Genomic DNA, 18,584 nt, shown 5'->3' with positions numbered 1-18,584 from the left:
GTCAGCAGCCTGTCTCAGGATAAGGCAGCCCTGCTTTCGTAAGTCTGTCTGCGAGCCATCACAGCTGCGCAGCTCTGTAGCATCAGGAGGGGAGCTGCAAGGCAGCAGATGTATGTATGGTTGGAAAAATATACGTCTGCCTCCTTTTTACACAAATCCAGTAAGCGCAGCAGCTGTCATTCCAGTGCTAGAACTTCTCCTTGGTTTTCAAGCATAGATTCTTGCCAGCTACCTGCCTTAAAAACAAAAAAAAGTATTTTACCATAGTCTTCAGCAGATCCCAATTTTGTTTTGAGACTGCCCAGCCAAGGGAAACTAGCTAAGCATTCCTATGTGTCTATGTCCTTTCCCCCTTTCTTTTTGTGTGGGTACGTCTGTGTTGAATATGACAGATCATTCTGGATGCTAACAAGAGCACAGCGTTGGTGACAGATCTGAAACCGAACACGAAATATTTCTTTGCTGTCTTGGCTGTCTACGCGGACATTCTCGGGGAGCCAGCAACCATCAAAGGGAAAACAAGTGAGTTTGCCCTTTCCAAACACACGCTTCTGGGTAGGCTTTTTCTCTCTCCTGTTGACAGGACAGGCAAAGCGGGCAACTAGAAAATGGGATTCAGTCTTGGAAGTGCTTGGTTTAGTTGTAGTCTGACTGATTCCATACACATCCACGGATGTCTCATTTACTAATAAGGCTAATATTATGGACAGATCAGTAACATTATGATAGGGTGGGAAGAGATCTTGTCACCAGCAGTGATAGCTATGGAGCAGAGGTGGGGAAGTTTCAACTTTGGGGGTGGGGCAGAGACCACACCCCTCCCTCCCTCCCTGCTGCCACATTGCTGAATGTGACATTTGGCAGGGATGGCAAAAAAAGAAGTGGTGATTTAGCTTGAAAACAATCATACTGTCCTGTGCAGCTTGTTCTAAAGTAAAACGGACCATTTTTTGCCAGATCACTAAATTCCAGTGGCAAACCACTGATTTTTTTGCTGCTGCCGCCACCACCACCACAGAAACTTCAGTGGTAAAAGACAGAGTAAAAGCCTGACATCTGCTCATCCCTCTTCTACAGAATGAGCGAGTGCAGTTCCTTTCTTAGATCAGGGCATTCATGTAATACTTTGCACAGGAAATCCCTCCACACTGTTCAACAGCCGTGGACTGGGCCATATCAGAAGTGTTGCATCGCACCTCAGAGGCAGGTACTTTTGCTTGCCAGATGTGTCAAGAGAGGTGTGGATTTCAGCGAGTCTTAAGCTGTGTTGCCTAGGGGGGCTGTGGAATGAATCGTTCTTTTTCAGACACATCTGTTTGATTTTTAATCTGGACTTGAGATATTTCCCTGAACCAAAGGCTCAGGAAACATGCTCTGCTCTGCTTTCACAGGGGAGAAGATGTAACGACTTTGTGGCATAGGCACATCTTCTCCTCCCCCCCCCCTCCTCCCAATGCCTAGCTCTGGCAAGCTTTCTAAATTGTGTTTGGGAAAACCAAGACTAATATTTTACTCTGGGGTGCAGGTCTGGCCTGGCTGTGGAAGGACCCCAAGTGGTTCACTGGTGTGGCCAGTGAAGCTACATGTGTTTGGAGAGGTGGTCTCTGCATCTCTCACAACGTCATGGTGGATGCCTGGGGGTGCATCTCTGATAGCACACAGATGGCAGACCCCTCTGCCCCTGGCTAGGGATGGGCGAGAAATGTGTCGGGTTCACATTTTTATGCGAGAATACCCAATGCACACCTCCCAAGCCTGAATGCAGAATGGAGTGCATCTCACAGACAAAATCTGTAAATTTCCAAGGCTTAAGATGAGTTTTGGGGGTCAGGTTGGGGGAACGCATACAAAAATGCATAGATTGGAAGAATGCACACCAAATGTATATTTAAGAAATGCATATGAATAACGCATACATTTTTAAAAAATGCACATGGAAATACATATGCCTTTCTGTGCATTAAAGAAGACGCAAATTCTGATGCAGATCCAAGCCGGAATGAACTTGGTGGCAGAAAAAAACAAAATCTCAGTGAGATCAAGCTTGACAGATTTGCCCTTTCCTACCCCAGACACTGGCAGTCAGTGGCAACAATCTTACTGTGTGTCTGTGTGTCTGTGTGTAATATGTCCCTGCAGAGATGTGCTGCACCCTAATAGGTCCTTGTAATATACAAGCCATCCTTCCACTCATCTACCACTAAGCATAAAGGTGATCATTTTGCTCACAAGTAATAAAAGGGAGCATATTACATGCTGTGATCCAGCCCACATTTCATCTTTCCACTGTGATGTGCGGTACTAACTAAACAGCATTGCTCATCCGCAAGTCCCATTTGCTTTGTATTGTGGAACCATTCTTTAACACCTGTCCTCTTGTCTTAAAGCATCCATACCTCCAGTGACCAATTTCAGGGTCATAGAAGAAGGACTGTTTAGCCTCAAGGTAGCCTGGACTCCTCCTTTAGGGAAGCTGGAAGGCTACAAGATCTACATCCCAAAATGTAAGTCAGTCAGCTGAGACCCTGCTAGATCTTTGTGAAAACGTGTTCAGGGAGATGGAATAAGCAACTTCAGGAAGTCCGGGGGCCATTTTAACTCACCAGCGCGCACACCCCCCCGGGCCACACCTCCTCTGCACCCCAGTGGCACATGCATACACGCACACACATCCAGAGAGGCCACAGCGTGCCCAAAGGCTCAAAATAAACTTGTTGTCAGCCTAATATTAACCCTTTTGTTGCTCTGTAGTAGCTACGGAGCACTAAAAGGGTCAAAAGTACTTCAAAATGGCTGCTCTGGATGCCATTTTGATTAAAAACATTTTTTTTTTTACAATTTTGGGGGGCAGCGGGACTGCATATTGCCCACCCCTGGAGTGAGGTATGTATCTAGAGAACATTGGGAACATGGTGAAAATGCAGGCCGGGAGGACAGGGAGGTGAAGATCACCTCCGCCATTCGTTCCACCCAGCGTACGATGACCGTAAGCCTCCACGTTCAGGGGTTATGATCATCGAGGCCGCAACCCACAGGATTGCGCCCTAAGATGTGATAAGGCTCTTTGATGTTTGAAGGTCATAGAATGGGGTGGATTAGGAATCTAAAGAGAAAAAATAAATTATATGAAAGAAAGTGAAGGGATCAACTTGGCAACCTCGCTGGGATCACACCTGGCTACAGGTAGGGGATGTGTGAACCCACCCCCATCCGCGTTCCCCGGGCACCCACCCAGCCCCTGCCCCTGCTCTCCGGTCCCCAGACTGCACTTGAGCCCCTCCTGCATTTGACAAGCAGCCCACACTCACCCCAGTGGCCTCATCAAGCTCCGCGGTCACCATTTTTAAAAAAACAAATTGGTGATCGCAAAAATGTGCATTTTTGAGCAGACTGAAACATGAGCATTTTTGCGATCGCCATTTTATTTTTTTAAAAAATGGCGACTGTGGACCTTGCCGAGGCTGCTGGGGTGAGTGCAGGCCACTTGCCGAGCGCTGGCAAGGGGCAAGTGGGGGCAGGGGCTTGGTGAGCGGGGCTTGGAGGTGTGGGCAGAGGGGGTTCCGCTGGATTCCTGGATGGAATTGGGCGCCCATGCCATCCCTAGCTACAGGTTTTGGAGGGCCCTGGACAAGCTGCCCACCCCCTTCTGACTTACTTCCAGGCAAGATGTCAAATTTTGATTTCTGATGTTTCCATTTTAAACCTTTGCTCATGTCAAGGTTTTCTAACCCTCATTCTTAAATAGACAAATTAGAGGCATCTGCACTGCATCCATGCATACCCCCGCCAAACGGAGCAAGGCATTACTGTGAAATATGCTGGAAAATATTCTCCAAGTCAGAATCCACGTGAACCTTCCCTACCGCCCTGGCTGGAACAGTTTTGGGCAGGGACATTTTTTTGTGGATGGGGAGTAGAGAGGTGGAGCTACATCAAACGTGGCCCCTACATCCCCCTGGCCCCTACATCCCCCTGGCCCCACCCCCTGATTATTTTGTGGTTTCTCGGCTTTTGTGCCATTTCTTCCCCATTCTAAAACGTTGAAATGCCTCTCCCAAAGCTTAGTTACTTGGCAGAAAGAGAGTAAGCTAAAATAGGCTGGTATGTTTGGTATTTTGGCCCTGTCTGTTTTGGCTATGGCTCCACCAGACATTGGGCTGAGGCCCGTGAGAGCTTCTCCAAAATGGATTTTGTCCCTTGGGCTGAAAGAAGTTCAACACCCCTGGTTTAGACTGTACCTCACAGATCTACATTTCTGCGTATGGAGACCTTTATAGTTGAAGATAGGTGGGGTAATATTTATATTGTTAAATATATTATCCAGCTAAGCTTGGGAGATTCCAAAATTTGGATGCTGAATTCTTTGGATGTCAAGAATACTGATTCCAAGGTTTAAATTTGTGAAATTATTCTTTTTCAAATGGGATCAGGGGTGGGAGGGAGTCATTCCAGCCACTATGTGGACTTTACTCATCTGCCTTTTGTACTGACTGTTTGCAGCAAGCCAGCCTGGGGTGACCTTGGAAAAGATCCTGGGCAGTGACGTCTCCTCGCATGTCCTTGATAACTTGCAGGAGGATCAAGACTACACAGTCAGCATTTATGCTGTCTACCCAGAAGGGCCGAGCCAGCCGGTGTCAGCTGCTGGCAGAACGCGTAAGGCCTTGGGCATGTTTTCTTTTTCAGAGATGCTTTTGAAATGTGATGGAAATGCATGCCGGGGGAAATTCCTCTGAACTGGATTGCCCAGGTCTAGCAAATCAGCGTATAGCATCGTTGGACAGCTGCTGGAGCACCCCAGTAGCCCCCTGGGCTCTGCACCAGGTGCCCAGGGCTCGAGGGAAATTAAGGGCAGAAATTAAAGAATTGTCCAGGTCTTTTAGCATTGCACAGCAGCCCACGGGATGTGACCGCTGTGTAAGCTCAAGCAGCTATTTTCTTAATTTGAGGCAATGTAATATGATCATGGGTCATAATCTCTACTCCCGGGGAGGGGAATTTGTGGCCCTCTACCACTCACTTAGGGTGTTGTTGTTGTTCAGTCGTTCAGTCGTGTCCGACTCTTCGTGACCCCAAGGACCATAGCATGCCAGGCCTTCCTGTCCTCCACTCTCTCCCCAAGTGTGCTCAAGTCCATATTCATTGCATCAGTGATGCTATCTAGCCATCTCATCCTCTGCCGTCCCCTCCTCCTTTTGCCTTCAGTCTTTCCCAGCATCAGGGTCTTTTCCAGGGAGTTTTCTCTTCGCATTAGGTGGCCAAAATATTTGAGCTTCAGCATCTGTCCTTCCAATGAGCACTCAGGGTTGATTTCCTTTAGGATGGACTGATTTGACCTCCTTGCAGTCCAGGGGACTCGTAAGAGTCTTCTCCAGCACCACAGTTCAAAGGCATCAATTCTTCGGCGCTCAGCCTTCCTTATAGTCCAGCTCTCACAGCCATACGTTGCTACTGGGAAAACCATAGCTTTGATTAGACGGACCTTTGTCGGCAAGGTGATGTCTCTGCGTCTTACTATGCTGTCTAGGTTTGCCATAGCTTTCCTCCCAAGGAGCAAGCGTCTTTTAATTTCATGGCTACAGTCACCGTCTGCGGTGATCTTGGAGCCCAAGAAAGTAAAATCTGTCACTGCTTCCATTTCTTCCCCTTCTATATGCCAGGAAGTGATGGGGCCAGATGCCATGATCTTAGTTTTTTTAATGCTGAGTTTCAAACCAGCTTTTGCACTCTCCACTTTCACCCTCAACAAGAGGCTCTTTAGATGCTCTTCACTTTCTGCCATTAGGGTGGTATCGTCTGCATATCGGAGGTTGTTGATAATTCTCCCGGCAATCTTAATTCCGACCTGTGATTCATCCAGCCCAGCGTTTCTCATGATGTACTTTGCATATAAGTTAAATAAGCTGGGCGACAATATGCAGCCTTGTTGTACTCCTTTCCCAATTTTGAACCAATTGGTTGTTCCGTGTCTGGTTCTTCCTGTTGCTTCTTGACCCTCGTACAGGTTTCTCAGGAGACAGGTAAGGTGGTCTGGTACTCCCATCTCTTTAAGAATTTGCCACAGTTTGTTGTGATCCACACAATCAAAGGCTTTAGCGTAGTCAATGAAGCAGAAATAGACATTTTTCTGGAATTCTCTTGCTTTCTCCATGATCCAGTGAATGTTGGCGATTTGATCTCTAGTTTCTCTGCTGCTTCGAAACCCAGCTTGTACTTCCAGTAGTTCTCGGTTCACATACTGCTGAAGCCTAGCTTGTAGGATTTTGAGCATCACCTTGCTGGCCTGTGAAATGAGCACAATTGTATGGTAGTTTGAGCACTCTTTGGCATTGCCCTTCTTTGGAATTGGAATGTAAACTGACCTTTTCCAGTCTTGTGGCCACTGTTGAGTGTTCCAAATTTGTTGGCATATTGAGTGCAGCACTTTAACAGCATCATCTTTTAGGATCTTAAATAGCTCAGCTGGAATACTGTCATCTCTGCTAGCTTTGTTGTTACTAATGCTTCCTAAGGCCCACTTGACTTCACTCTCTAGGATGTCCGGCTCAAGTTCAGTGACAGCACTATCATGGCTATCAGGGACATTAAGATCTTTCCTGTATAGTTCTTCTGTGTATTCTTTCCACCTCTTCTTAATCTCATCTGCTTCTGTTAGGTCCCTGCCTTCTTTGTCCTTTATCATGCCCGTCTTTGCACAAAACATTCACTTAAGATCTCCGATTTTCTTGAAAAGATCTCTAGTCTTTCCCATTCTGTTGTTTTCCTCGATTTCTTTGCATTGTTCATTGAAGAAGGCCTTCTTGTCTCTCCTTGCTATTCTCTGGAACTCTGCATTCAGTTGGATATATCTTCCCCTTTCTCCCTTGCTTTTCGCTTCCCTTCTTTCCTCAGCTACTTGTAAAGCCTCATCAGACAGCCACTTTGCTTTCTTGCATTTCTTTTTCTTTGGGATGGATTTTGTTGCTGCCTCCTGAACAATGTTATTGACCTCTATCCATAGTTCCTCAGGCACTCTGTCTATCAGGTCTAATCCCTGAAATCTATTCCTCACCTCCACTGTATATTCATCAGGGATATGATTTAGGTCATACCTGAATGGTTTAGTGGTTTTCCCTATGTTCTTCAATTTAAGCTGAAATTTTGCAAGAAGCAGCTCATGATCTGAGCCACAGTCAGCTCCAGGTCTTGTTTTTACTGACTGTATAGAGCTTCTCCATCTTTGGCTGCAAAGGACATAATCAATCTGATTTCGATATTGACCATCTGGTGATGTCCATGTTTAGAGTCGCCTCTTGTGCTGTTGGAAAAGCGTGTTTGCTATGATCAGCGTGTTCTCTTGGCAAAACTCTATGAGCCTTTGTCCTGCTTCATTTTGTACACCAAGGCCATGCCTGCCTGTTATCCCATTTATTTCTTGACTTCCTACTTTGGCATTCCAATCCCCTATGATGAAGAGGACATCTTTTTTGGTGTTAGTTCTAGAAGGTGTTGTAGGTCTTCATAGAACCGATCAACCTCAGCTTCTTCAGCCTCAGTGGTTGGGGCATAGACTTGAATTACTGTGATGTTGAATGGTTTGCCTTGGATTCGTACTGAGATAATTCACTTAGGATGTACTCCCATGCATGTTTAGACAGAAAAAAGTCCGACAACTTCCAGCATTCCCCAGGCAGTAGCGATGGTTGGGGAATGCTGGAAGTTCTAGGACTTTTTTCTGTCTAAACATGCATAGGATTGCACCCTTAATCCCTTACCCTTAATCCCATTAATCATGCTGGTTGGGGCAGATGGGAGTTGGAGTTTGATCACATCTGGAGTTTTTCTCAGATGCCTTTCTAAAAAAGAAAAAAGACTTAAGGCAACTTACAACAGAATTAAAATGTACAGCTACAACAATTACCCATTAAAATATGACCACCGCATAGAACAACTAAAACATCAGACACAACCATAAACAATTCAACAGATGCATTAAACAGCCCATTGAACGCTCAGGAACAGACAGATCTCTGACTGCTTCAGATCTTCCCTGCTGATGTTCTTCCTTCCTGCTCTGTCTGCATGGCACCCAAATGCTTTGCAGCCATGGCGTTTAAATACCAGGCGACTAGAAGTGTCCATGACACGAAGCATCATCAAGGGCAGCAGCTTTTGTTGTGGCTCAGGCCCACTCTGATTGAGGCTGACAATAAGCTGCCCTCGCTGACTATATGGAAACCGACAGGCTGTGAAGGACTTTCTAGAAATCTTACATGACTGGATGATGTGCTTGGATGAGACAGAGTGAGGTTATGGATGTTTCTGGGGGTACTGAGGCTGTATGCTTAGTGTACATCCCGATCTAGGCATCTCCTTGTTTAGCCTCCTGCCAATATACGTACAACGTTGCCTGAACTAGACCACTGGTCCATTTAACTCAGCATTGTTTACATTGCCTGTCAGTAGCAATCCAGAGTTTCAGATGGGTTTTCCTGCCCAGTCTTAACCTGGAGAGGCTGGGGATCGAACCTTGGATGGTCTGAATGCAAGGCCCATGCTCTACCAGTGAGCTGCAGCTAGTGTCACAGGGCAGCCAGGGCGTGCAGGTCAAAGCATCAGGACTTCTTGGTCAGCAGGGGTCAAGACATCACTGCCTTCCTCTGTATCCAGGGAGCTTAGCTCACAGTAGCTGGGGAGAAATGGATTTTCCCAGCAACAAGGTTTCGGTGTGAGCGATTGCTGTTGCAGTGCAAAGTACCTTGGGGTGGCTCGGTCTTCAATGGACCATTAAGACCCATTAGCTTTACACTGCCCTTCACCAGCTCACTATTTTGTGATGGTCAGCAAATAAATTGGGTATTTGCTCTGTACTGCTGCTCTTCAGGGCAGGGTTGGGGGCTGTACCTGTCTTTGGGTGTGTGGCTATCGAGACTGCAGTGATGAGCACCTGCACATCAAAGTGTATCACGACACCACTGAGCAACACTAGGGATGGATGCTGGAGCTCACTAGGATTCTCCGAACGTTGTCCCGCCATTTGTCCCATGCCCAGTTCCCGTTCGCGTTTGCTGCTCGCTCTGCACGAACGGGACAGTTGCGCAAATCGAGCAGCAATCGAACAGGAGATTTGCGCAAATCTCCCTAAATGTGTGCAAATGTCCTCCATAGAATAATGCAGGGCTCATTTATTCTACTGAAGACATTTGTGCAAAGCAAACTGGGAATTGGGAAGGAGACGAGCAGGTGTTGACAACGTGCAAATATTTACCTGCACTCATGTTCGGAGCGTCAATTGGGGCATGCTCTCTTGTTTTGTGCAGTGATGGCCATTGTAGGGAAATCTGGCCCTTTTCTGCCTCACCAGACTTCTCTGAGCCCCCAGCTTGGCTTGCACCTGCGAGCTGACCCAGAGGTGTCTTCCTGAAATCCAGGAAATTTCACAGGTTTTTTTTCCCCTTGTACAAACGTCACTTATGCAAGTTGTGGCCGCAATTTGCATTAAATTACACAAATTCCGGCCGTAATTTGCCTAATTTGTGGAAATTGTGGCCGTAAATCTGCCTAACTTCTGCAAATTGTGGCCACAAGTTGCACAAGTTAGGAATATTTATGGCCACAATTTGTGCAAATTATGCAAATTGTGGCTGGAACTTTGTAAATGATGTTTTTATGAGACCTCCCCCTCCCCCACCGTGGGAAAATCTGCAAGCCTCTCTTGACAAAGATAGAGTCAGTCCAGCTCACAGACAAGTGAGCTGGAGTCCGTGTGTGTGTGTGTGTGTGTGTGTGTGTGTGAAGCTGCTGAAAGCTTGACAAACTTGATCCCCTGGACAGATTCCTCTGACATCCCTAGTTTTATGAGCGTAAATGAAATTCCCATACACACTTAGCTACAGCTTCTACCCAATGGAGAGAAGGGTTAATGTAGGCATTATGGGTCATAAATGGCTGTCACGGGAAGCAGTAGCCCTGCCTTGCCTTCTGAATGAGTGGTTTCAGGATAGTGGCAGGGCCTTGGCATTTCGTTGCATTTCTAAGGCCCCAGGTTCAACCTCCAGCACATCTAGTTTATGGATGCCAGGTAGCTGGTGAAGGAAAAGGCCTCTGCCTGGACCCTAAGCACCTTTCCTCAGCCTGGTGCCCTCCAGATGTCTTGGACATCTTGGACTTCAGTTACCATAAGCATCAGCCAGCATGGCCAATGGTCAGGAATGGTGGGAGTTGTAGTCCAAATCCCCTGGATTACAAGTCTCGGGACTTGCTGCAGTCAGAGTCAACAATATCAGGCAAGATGGACCAAGACTCAGTATAATTCAGAGGGCGTCATAACCTCCTCTCCATCCCAACGATTATGGGGGGACTGGGAAAACGGTGGCCTTCCAGGTGTTCTTGGACTCCAGCTCCATCAGCCTCAGCCAGCTTGGCCAATGGCCAGGGATGATGGGAGCTGTTGTCTGCCTCTGGCTTAGCACTCAAAACCGTTATGCTCAGACGACTGTCTGGGGGGCAGAGGTTCGAGGGGGCCCAACAGCAGGCAACACGGCACACAAACGAATTGGGGCCCCTTAAGCCCTTGACCGGTGAAACTCCTTGTCGGGGCGGGGCGGGGCGGGGCGGGGGGGGGTCAATGTTGGGCTGCTTGAAGGGGCCCTGATTCTGTTTTTACTGGCTGGCCAGGAAGATGCTTGTCCTCCTGGCCGGCCAGCATAAACCGAGTGCCCTGGCAGAGCAGGCATGTAGGGTCCACATGTGTTCCATGTATATGCCAGCTGGCCAGGAGAGGAAGGGCAGCATAGCAACGGAGCATGTTGCAGTGGGATGCAAAACGCAAAAGAGGGAAGGCACTGACTCACTGAACAGACTGAGGGAGGAGACACCCCCCCACCCCCAGGTGCCAGAACTCAAGAGCACTGCAAGTTGGATAATTGAGGGAATGTTTAATTTAAGCCCATCCGTTTCAGGTTGTAAAAACCCTTTCTCAAGGGCACTCTTAAGAACTCTGTCGCACTCTTTTCTACAATGATGAGTGGCAAAGTAAACCTATGTACACCAGTTGCTGGGGAACATGGGACATTTTTTAAACACCTGACATTTTTTTAAACACTTGGACCCAACCTTTGATTGAAGGATTCTCTGTGAAATGTCAGGATACTGACACCTATAGACAAGAGACCCTCCTGACTCTGACCCCCTTTATCAAAAAACAGTCAACTCTGATAAACTTTGACTCTAACAATTTAATAAATCTAGATCATGATGATAATGAGATTACAGTCAAAGAGTTAGATTTTACCAGGCGTACGAATAAGAATCCTCTCTGTATGGCCCACTGGACTGAGAGCCAATATGATACAGACTCTGGTGAAGAATTCTCTCCAATTGAACAGCCATTTACTTCTGTGATACCAGAAGAAGAAGCTTAAATTGATACATTCTATGACCTGCCAGTAATGGAACAACAGTCAATTACTACCAGGCTCCATGCACTGTTGAAAAGATTAGCTGAAGGTCCTGCTTTGGACCCTTCGCAAAAGCCTCTTCAGATTCCAGCTCTGCAATCAGATGATATCAGCCACACAGGATTACTGAAACCATCTAATTTAAACTCCTTGGAGAAAAAGGCTGCAGATGAGCAAATTGCAATACAGCCGCAGCACTGCCTGACACCATCCTCCTTGCCACTTTCTGCTATCGAGCCTCTCAAGTTCACCTCTTTAGGAAAATCAAATTTAACTGAGTTGGGATTCTTTCAAACCAAACTTCAAAAAGTTACAGCAGAAATAAATTTACCACCCCGCTTTCCTGCACAGCCTCTGAAAAAAAGGGCCAGTGTCCCACCCCAACTTCAAACTATGCACCATGCAGCTCAGAACTGTATAGCTGACGGACACTTCATAGGGCTAGAATTCGCATGCAAACAGCGGTCAACTCCACCCTCTCAGACCCCAGCAATAGAAAGGCCATGTGGAGATAGGGATAGTGGAATTATATCTGAAGCAACAGGACTCCATAAACAAGCCACTGTCAGCATTAAGAGGGCTGGTCCATGCTGACTATCTTCCTCTCCACAGGTTGGCACTGCTATTTCTATTAGATTACTCTCTTGGAATGTTGCAGGATGGGCCTCCAAGCTGGTAGATGAGAATTTTAAAAAAAATTTGCACTCAGTTTGAAGTTCTTTTTATTCAAGAAACCTGGGCTACCACTACGACTGTTCCCACTTTTCCAGGATACCTTGAGTATACCCAACCAGCTAGCAAATCAGATAGTAGAGGCCGTGCCCGGGGCGGTCTAGCAACTATGGTTTCAATGGATAGTAACCCAAATATTTTACAGCTTGATGTAAGCGATAGTTGTTGTTGTTGTTGCTAAGCGATAGTAGTAACATCTTAATTCTTCAGAGAGATTGGCCTTCAGGTCTGACTTTTTTTTTTTTTTTTAGTAAATGTATATTCTCCCCCGCAGAATTCAAAGTATGAAGATACCTCCATATGGAATGAACTTGATTGGGCCCTCTCCACCTTATTTGAAATACAGGCTGACCCAAAAATCTTGATAGCAGGTGATATGAATGCTAGAATAGGACAAAACAACTGTAAAATCGGTGAGAAAATGGGACTTACTCCAGATGATCTGGCTTCTCTCCCTACTAGAAATTCTAAGGATTTGGGGCTTAATAAAGCTGGTCAATTCCTCTTTGCTCTTGTTGTTAAGTTTCGCTTATACATATATGTGATGGGACAGATATAGACCCAGATTCGAACTTATATACATATATTGGCCCAAGGGGCAGGAGTGTGATAGATTTTATGATCCTCTCACAATCGGCTCTATTCTTTTTCAACAATTTTAAAGTCCTTAGTAGACCAGAGAGTGATCACATGCCAATTCAGATGTGTCTTTTGCTACCAACTGGAAAAGTTCCCCTTGTTTTCGCTTCTGCAAATAATTTAATAACCCAGGGAGAAAAAAGACTGTGTTGGAATGGGAAGCTGCAAGAAGAAATAAACTTATTTCTAGCAACCCCCAAGATGTTATCTTTGAGAGAGGAATTTTTTACCTCCCTGGACCCCCTGGGAACTTATGGGAAAATAGTGAAAGAACCTAGACCATTTGTGGTCATTACTAAAGCTCCTTTTCCAGGCCTGCACACTAGTCAAGCCTGGTTTGATAAACGGTGCACTGCCCAGAAACGTAGGCTGGCAGGAGCAATCAGGAGATTGAGGAAAGAAGACTCCTTGAAAATTTTACTGTCTACATCAGCTTGCGCAAAGAGTATAAAAATCTCCTGTGCCAGAAAAAGAATGAGTATGTATGACAATCCTGGATGGAGCTAGGTCTGGCAATTCTAGAAAGAGATTCAACTAGATTCTGGATGTTAGTGACAAAAGGGACAAGGAGACATCATGGCTCTATTGATAATCAAATTACTTCCTCACAGTCGCAAGCTCACTTTTCAGCCTTGGTTTCACAATCTTTTGTTTGGACCCTATCTGATCCCCTTCACGGCAGGGATTTTTGTCTTTCTCTTCCTGCCCTGATTGGGAACCAGTAACCTGGGATGAAGTGCGTGATTTGATTGCCTCCCTGCCTCCTAAAAAGGCCCCTGGAGAGGATATGCTTTCTGGTGAATTGTTTAGATCTAATTCTACTTGGTGGTGCCCAATTCTTGCTAAAATGTTTACTTATATAAACCAGCATGGAAAAATCCCCCAGGGCTGGGAAGAGAGCATTGTTGTTCCTATTCACAAGAGAGGCTCTAAAGCAGATCCAAATAATTTTAGACCAATCAGTCTGCTTAATGTTGTTTCAAAATTATATACTAAATATCTTTTACACAAATTAAAGTCATGGGCAGCTGAAAACTTGATTTTAGCTGAAGAACAGGCCATGTTTGCAAAGGGGAAATCTACAATAGACCAGTGTTTTGTTCTCCATCACCTAATACAGAAATATTCTCAGCATGATAGAAAAGAGTTATTTGTTACTTTTGTGGATTTTAGTTCAGCCTTTGACCATGTAGATAGAGATCGTTTGTGGCAAAAGCTATCTGCCACAAACATTGATAGAAGGCTGTTTCTTTTAATCCAAATGCTTCACTCTGACACTACTCTTAGAGTTAGGCTGGGGGTGAATGGATTGTTATCAGAAAGCATCCCAACTGATAAAGGAGTGCGTCAGGGATGTTTATTGGCCCCTTTTCTTTTTAATGTTTATATTAATAGCATTGTACAAGAACTGAGTGATTTGGAATGCTTCCCAGCTTCTATTCAGGATGTTAAACTCTCAGTCCTCCTATATGCGGATGATATCGCAATGATTTCCACTACATTAATTGGTATGCGAAGGCTGTTGAGAAAGTTGAGTACATTTTGCAAAGAGAGCATTTGTCTATTAACTATGCTAAGACTAAAATTGTAGCATTTGGGAAGAAAAGGAAAACACATATGTGGAAGTTGGACAATGAATCCATTGAACAAATGAACAACTTTAGATATTTGGGCCTTAATTTCAACACCCGACTTTTGTGGAGACAACATCTAGATGTAATTAAGCTGAAATCATCCCAGTCTACTCAATCTCTCCTTCAGTCCCCTCGATCACAAGGGGGAAGTTTGGCTGCCCCTGCGGTTGAGATATTTCAGAAGAAGGTAGTTTCACAACTGACGAATAGGGCTGAATTATGGGGATACATGAATGCCTCTATTTTTGAGGTGGTTCAGAACTCTTTTATGAGATCTCTCTTAACTGTCCCCTGGAGTACACCTGGGGCCCTTCTAAGGGCAGAAGTAGGATTGATTTCAGTTAAAATATCTATTCACGCTGCTCCTGTTTTGTATTGGCTCAAGTTGACCCATATGAGCAATTCCTGCCTTCCAAAAAGATGCTTTCAAGAGCAACTTCAGACCCCATCCCAAAAGTCTTGGGTAAACCTGATTTCTGATAGAGTAAAACAGAGGCTTGAAGAAAAAAAATTATCTTTATTCTAAGTGGATGGATTTGGTTACAATCTCACAAATGCCTTACTCTTGCTGGTACCCATTATATAAGACGTCATTTGGTCTGGAGAGTTACTTTACAACTCTGACTGTGCCTCACTTACAGAAATCATTTACAGCATTGCATCTACAATGCATGCACTCTGCCTTCTTGGGGGAAGATTTGACAATACCCCAGTCCATCAGAGACTCTGTATCTGTGGGTCTGGGGATGCTGAGGATGTCTCTCATTACTTACTAAGATGCCCTCTCTATGGCCATCCTAGGCATACATTTCTTGCCATTATTTCCCAGAGCCTCCTAAATAGAACACCTTTAGAACATATATGTGTCCTTCTTTCTGGCACTGATGCTTTCACCACTGCCCAGGTAGCAAAATTTGCCTTGGCAGCAAGGAAAATACGTGCCAAAGCCCAAACAGCCTACTAGGGATGATTCTGTTGGATGTATGAATTTATGTATATACAAATACGTGACTGCACTGTTCTCTCTCTCTCTCTCTCTTTAATGTACATTGTGGTGGCCTATGGCTTTAAGCAATAAAGTATCGTATCATAAAAAGTAAACCTATGTACTCCAGTTGCTGGGGAAGATGGGTGGGAGGGTGCTGTTGTGCTCATGCCCTGCTTGTGGGTTCCTGGTTGACAGCCACTGTGTGAACAGAATGCTGGACTAGATGGACCCTTGGTCTGATCCAGCAGGGCTCTTCTTATGTTCTTATGTTAAACATACCCCAGTGTTAGGCTTAAATTAAACATTTCCTCAACTATCCAACTTGCAGTGCTCTTGTGTTTGGGCACTTGCAGTAGGGTGCAGACAGAACTGAGGTGGGCGGCCAAGATGGGCTTCAGTTCTCAGTCCAATTCCACTGGGAGAAATCAAGCAGAACTGTTTGCTTATATGAATGGCCTGCCTTGGTTTCTCATGACATCTCTACTAGGCTGTCATTTGCAGTCTATAGAAACAACCAAACTGAGGATCTGATCTGTTGCATTATTGGCTTGCTTGTCTCGGTATATAAGGGAAATCTTACTTTCTGAACTTTTAAAAAAGAGAAGAAAATGATGCACACTGGCCAAATCTACAAAAACATTCCATTTTGCCAATAGGAATATTGCAATCCCAAATGCAGTATTTAAGAGTGTGGCTCTCAAACCTGTGCTTATGCAGTGTTTCTATACATACCTACTGGTTCTTTCAGTTCAATATAATAAGCAGAGGGATAATTGTAGTGGGTTTTGACCTAAGGTCTTGGTGTCCAGTTCTTTACTGACATAAATTTTTGTCTCTTGCAGTAAAGCTATCACCGGTGAAAAGCATCTTGCTCCAGAACGAGACAACCAACACCATCCAGGCCAGATGGACTCAAGTCAGGGGAGCATCAGGATACAGATTAACATGGGTGTCTTCAGGTAGAGCATCCTAACCTGTGTTTCTCAGGTTCCTGAAAGATACAGTATGTGTAGGGGAGCTTCCAGAAACTAGTTCAAGAATGTGACTTCATAATGGCCAAATCTGAGTTCAGAGACATAGGCTATTTTTTGGCAGGGTAAAGTCACCACAGGGTGATTTTTCTTACATCCATTTTCATAGAATCATAGAAACATAGAATGGTAGGATTGGAAGGGGCCTATAAGACCATTGAGTCCAACCCCCTGCTCAATGCAGGAATCCATTTTATATCATTAGGAAGATCCATGGGCAGTGCTACCCGTGTCTGGCTTCTTTTAAAGCAGGGATGGGGAACTTCAGGGCCTGGGCAAAATCTTGCCCACATAGGGTCCCAATTCAGCCTTCCCTGGTTCCCCAGAAGGCCACACCCCATTTCTTTGGCCCCACACCTTTCCCCCTGAATGCCGACCGTTTAGTGGTGTCCTGGCTTTTGTGCAGTTTTTACCCCATTCTAAAAAGTTGAAATGCCTCTCCCAGGAAGAACTTTAAGCTAAAATCTGCTGACATTTTTGGAAGTTTGGCACCACCCCCTTTGCAATTGGCTCCACCTACCACTGAAATGCGGCCCCCAACTAGTTCCCCACCCCTGCTTTAGAGGAGAGCGCAGTGGAGAGTTATGGCACTTTTTTTTTTTTGCGTGGAAATATACCATTTATTTACAAACACACAAGTAGAGGGTAAGTGGAGACATGCGACATATGCCTGCCTTTCAGGCAGCGGATCCACCATCTCCCATGGGATCCCGAGAGAGAGGCAGCCTGCAACCCAAGATGCTTTGTGCCTTTAGCTAACTCTCCCCTACAGTGTTTCTCAAACTGTGGGCTGGGGACCATAGCGGGTCTCAGCCTACTTTCAGGTGGGTCTCAGTCCAGCAGGAGTGAAGGGTGACAGAAACCGGCAGTGTGTGGGGAGAGGGTACACATTAACTGTGAGAGGAGAAGAGGACAAGAATTATGAATTCTTTGAGAGATGGGGGTCGGCGGGGTGGCAGGGGGGAGGAAAACAATATACAAGTAAAAGTCCGCTGGTTAAGTCAGCAAATTCTGCCTGAAATGGAGAGGCTGAGTCTGTTCTTAAATTGAGGGAAGCTGAATTATGGAACGCCCAGCTGCAAGGAAATCAAGGTGGCAAAGAATTTAGCCATTTCCAAATGGATTATTTATCAATAGAAAATTATATCAGTAACGACGATTATGCCAAACTCTGCCTCCACCTGCTGCCATTTTGTGCCTGGCTCTGCCCTTGCACTACCGCTTTGTGATTGGTCAAACTCAGTCCTTTTGAGCTCTTCCAAGGGGGCTTTGAAGGGAGAATTCCTGCTCTGAGCTTCATGATGGAGAAGCGATTTCAGAAACTCTGCTAGGAGGTCAGGATAAATGAGAAAGAAGCGTCCCTGCATGGGAAGAACCTTCATCAATCTGGTGCCTCCAGATGTGTCGGCCTACAACCCCCACCATGCTCACTCAGCATCTGGAGGCCACCAGGCTGGGGAAGGGTGCTCCACCTCTCTGCATGTGTCCCTGTCCCCCAAACGGCTGCTTTCCTCATACATACACACTCACACAGCCCTTTGCCAAATCCCAGCTGTGATCAGGTCTTGCTTTAATGCAGGGATGGGGAACCTTTTTCAGCCTGTGGGCCACATTCCATTTCAGAGAAGCTCTCCGGGGCCACATTGCAGTGGTGGCGGGGCTGGAGGCGAAAGGGGTGGGGCCAAAAATACCAGCACATTTTTGCTTAATGCTCTTCCTGCCAGTACCTCAGCCTTAGGAGAGGCATTTCGACCTTTCAGAATGAGGGGAAAATTGTACAGAAGCCAGGAAACTACCAAATTATTGGTGGTCAGGGGAAAGGAAGGGAGGTGGGGCTGAGGAAAGGGGGCGTGGCTATCTGGGGAACCTCAGAGTGCAAGACTGGGATTCCAGGAGGGCTGGATTTGGGCCCTAGACGTGAGGTTCTGCAGCCCTGCTTTAGTGCAATCCATAGCAATAGTCTTATTCGCAGTAATCAGACTGTGCTGTTGCAACGTCATGTTTCTTGGGTTCATTCTCCTATGGGGATGGTTGGTGTCTGCACACAGAAAGCTAGCACGTTGGGGAGAAGGATTTTAGTCCACCCTCCTCTTGATGTACTAGCTTTCCATATCCAGGGAAG

The 18,584-nt window shown here is 45.8% G+C and overlaps 1 protein-coding gene across 1 annotated transcript in view; it reads left to right on the top strand.

Moving 5' to 3' along the window:
- Nucleotides 1–18,584, top strand: part of LOC146339305 (uncharacterized) — a 235,057-nt gene that overhangs the window by 20,599 nt on the left and 195,874 nt on the right. The window contains 4 exon segments of the mRNA XM_084811682.1: nt 393–522; nt 2,388–2,504; nt 4,501–4,656; nt 16,274–16,390. Coding sequence (XP_084667808.1) covers nt 393–522; nt 2,388–2,504; nt 4,501–4,656; nt 16,274–16,390 — 520 coding nt within the window.

The sequence above is a fragment of the Heloderma suspectum genome, chromosome 7 (genome assembly GCF_057233095.1).
Source record: "Heloderma suspectum isolate Gila_16-S chromosome 7, 16-S_ref, whole genome shotgun sequence".
Lineage (NCBI taxonomy): Eukaryota > Metazoa > Chordata > Lepidosauria > Squamata > Helodermatidae > Heloderma > Heloderma suspectum.
This window is presented reverse-complemented; position numbering and strand designations above follow the sequence as displayed.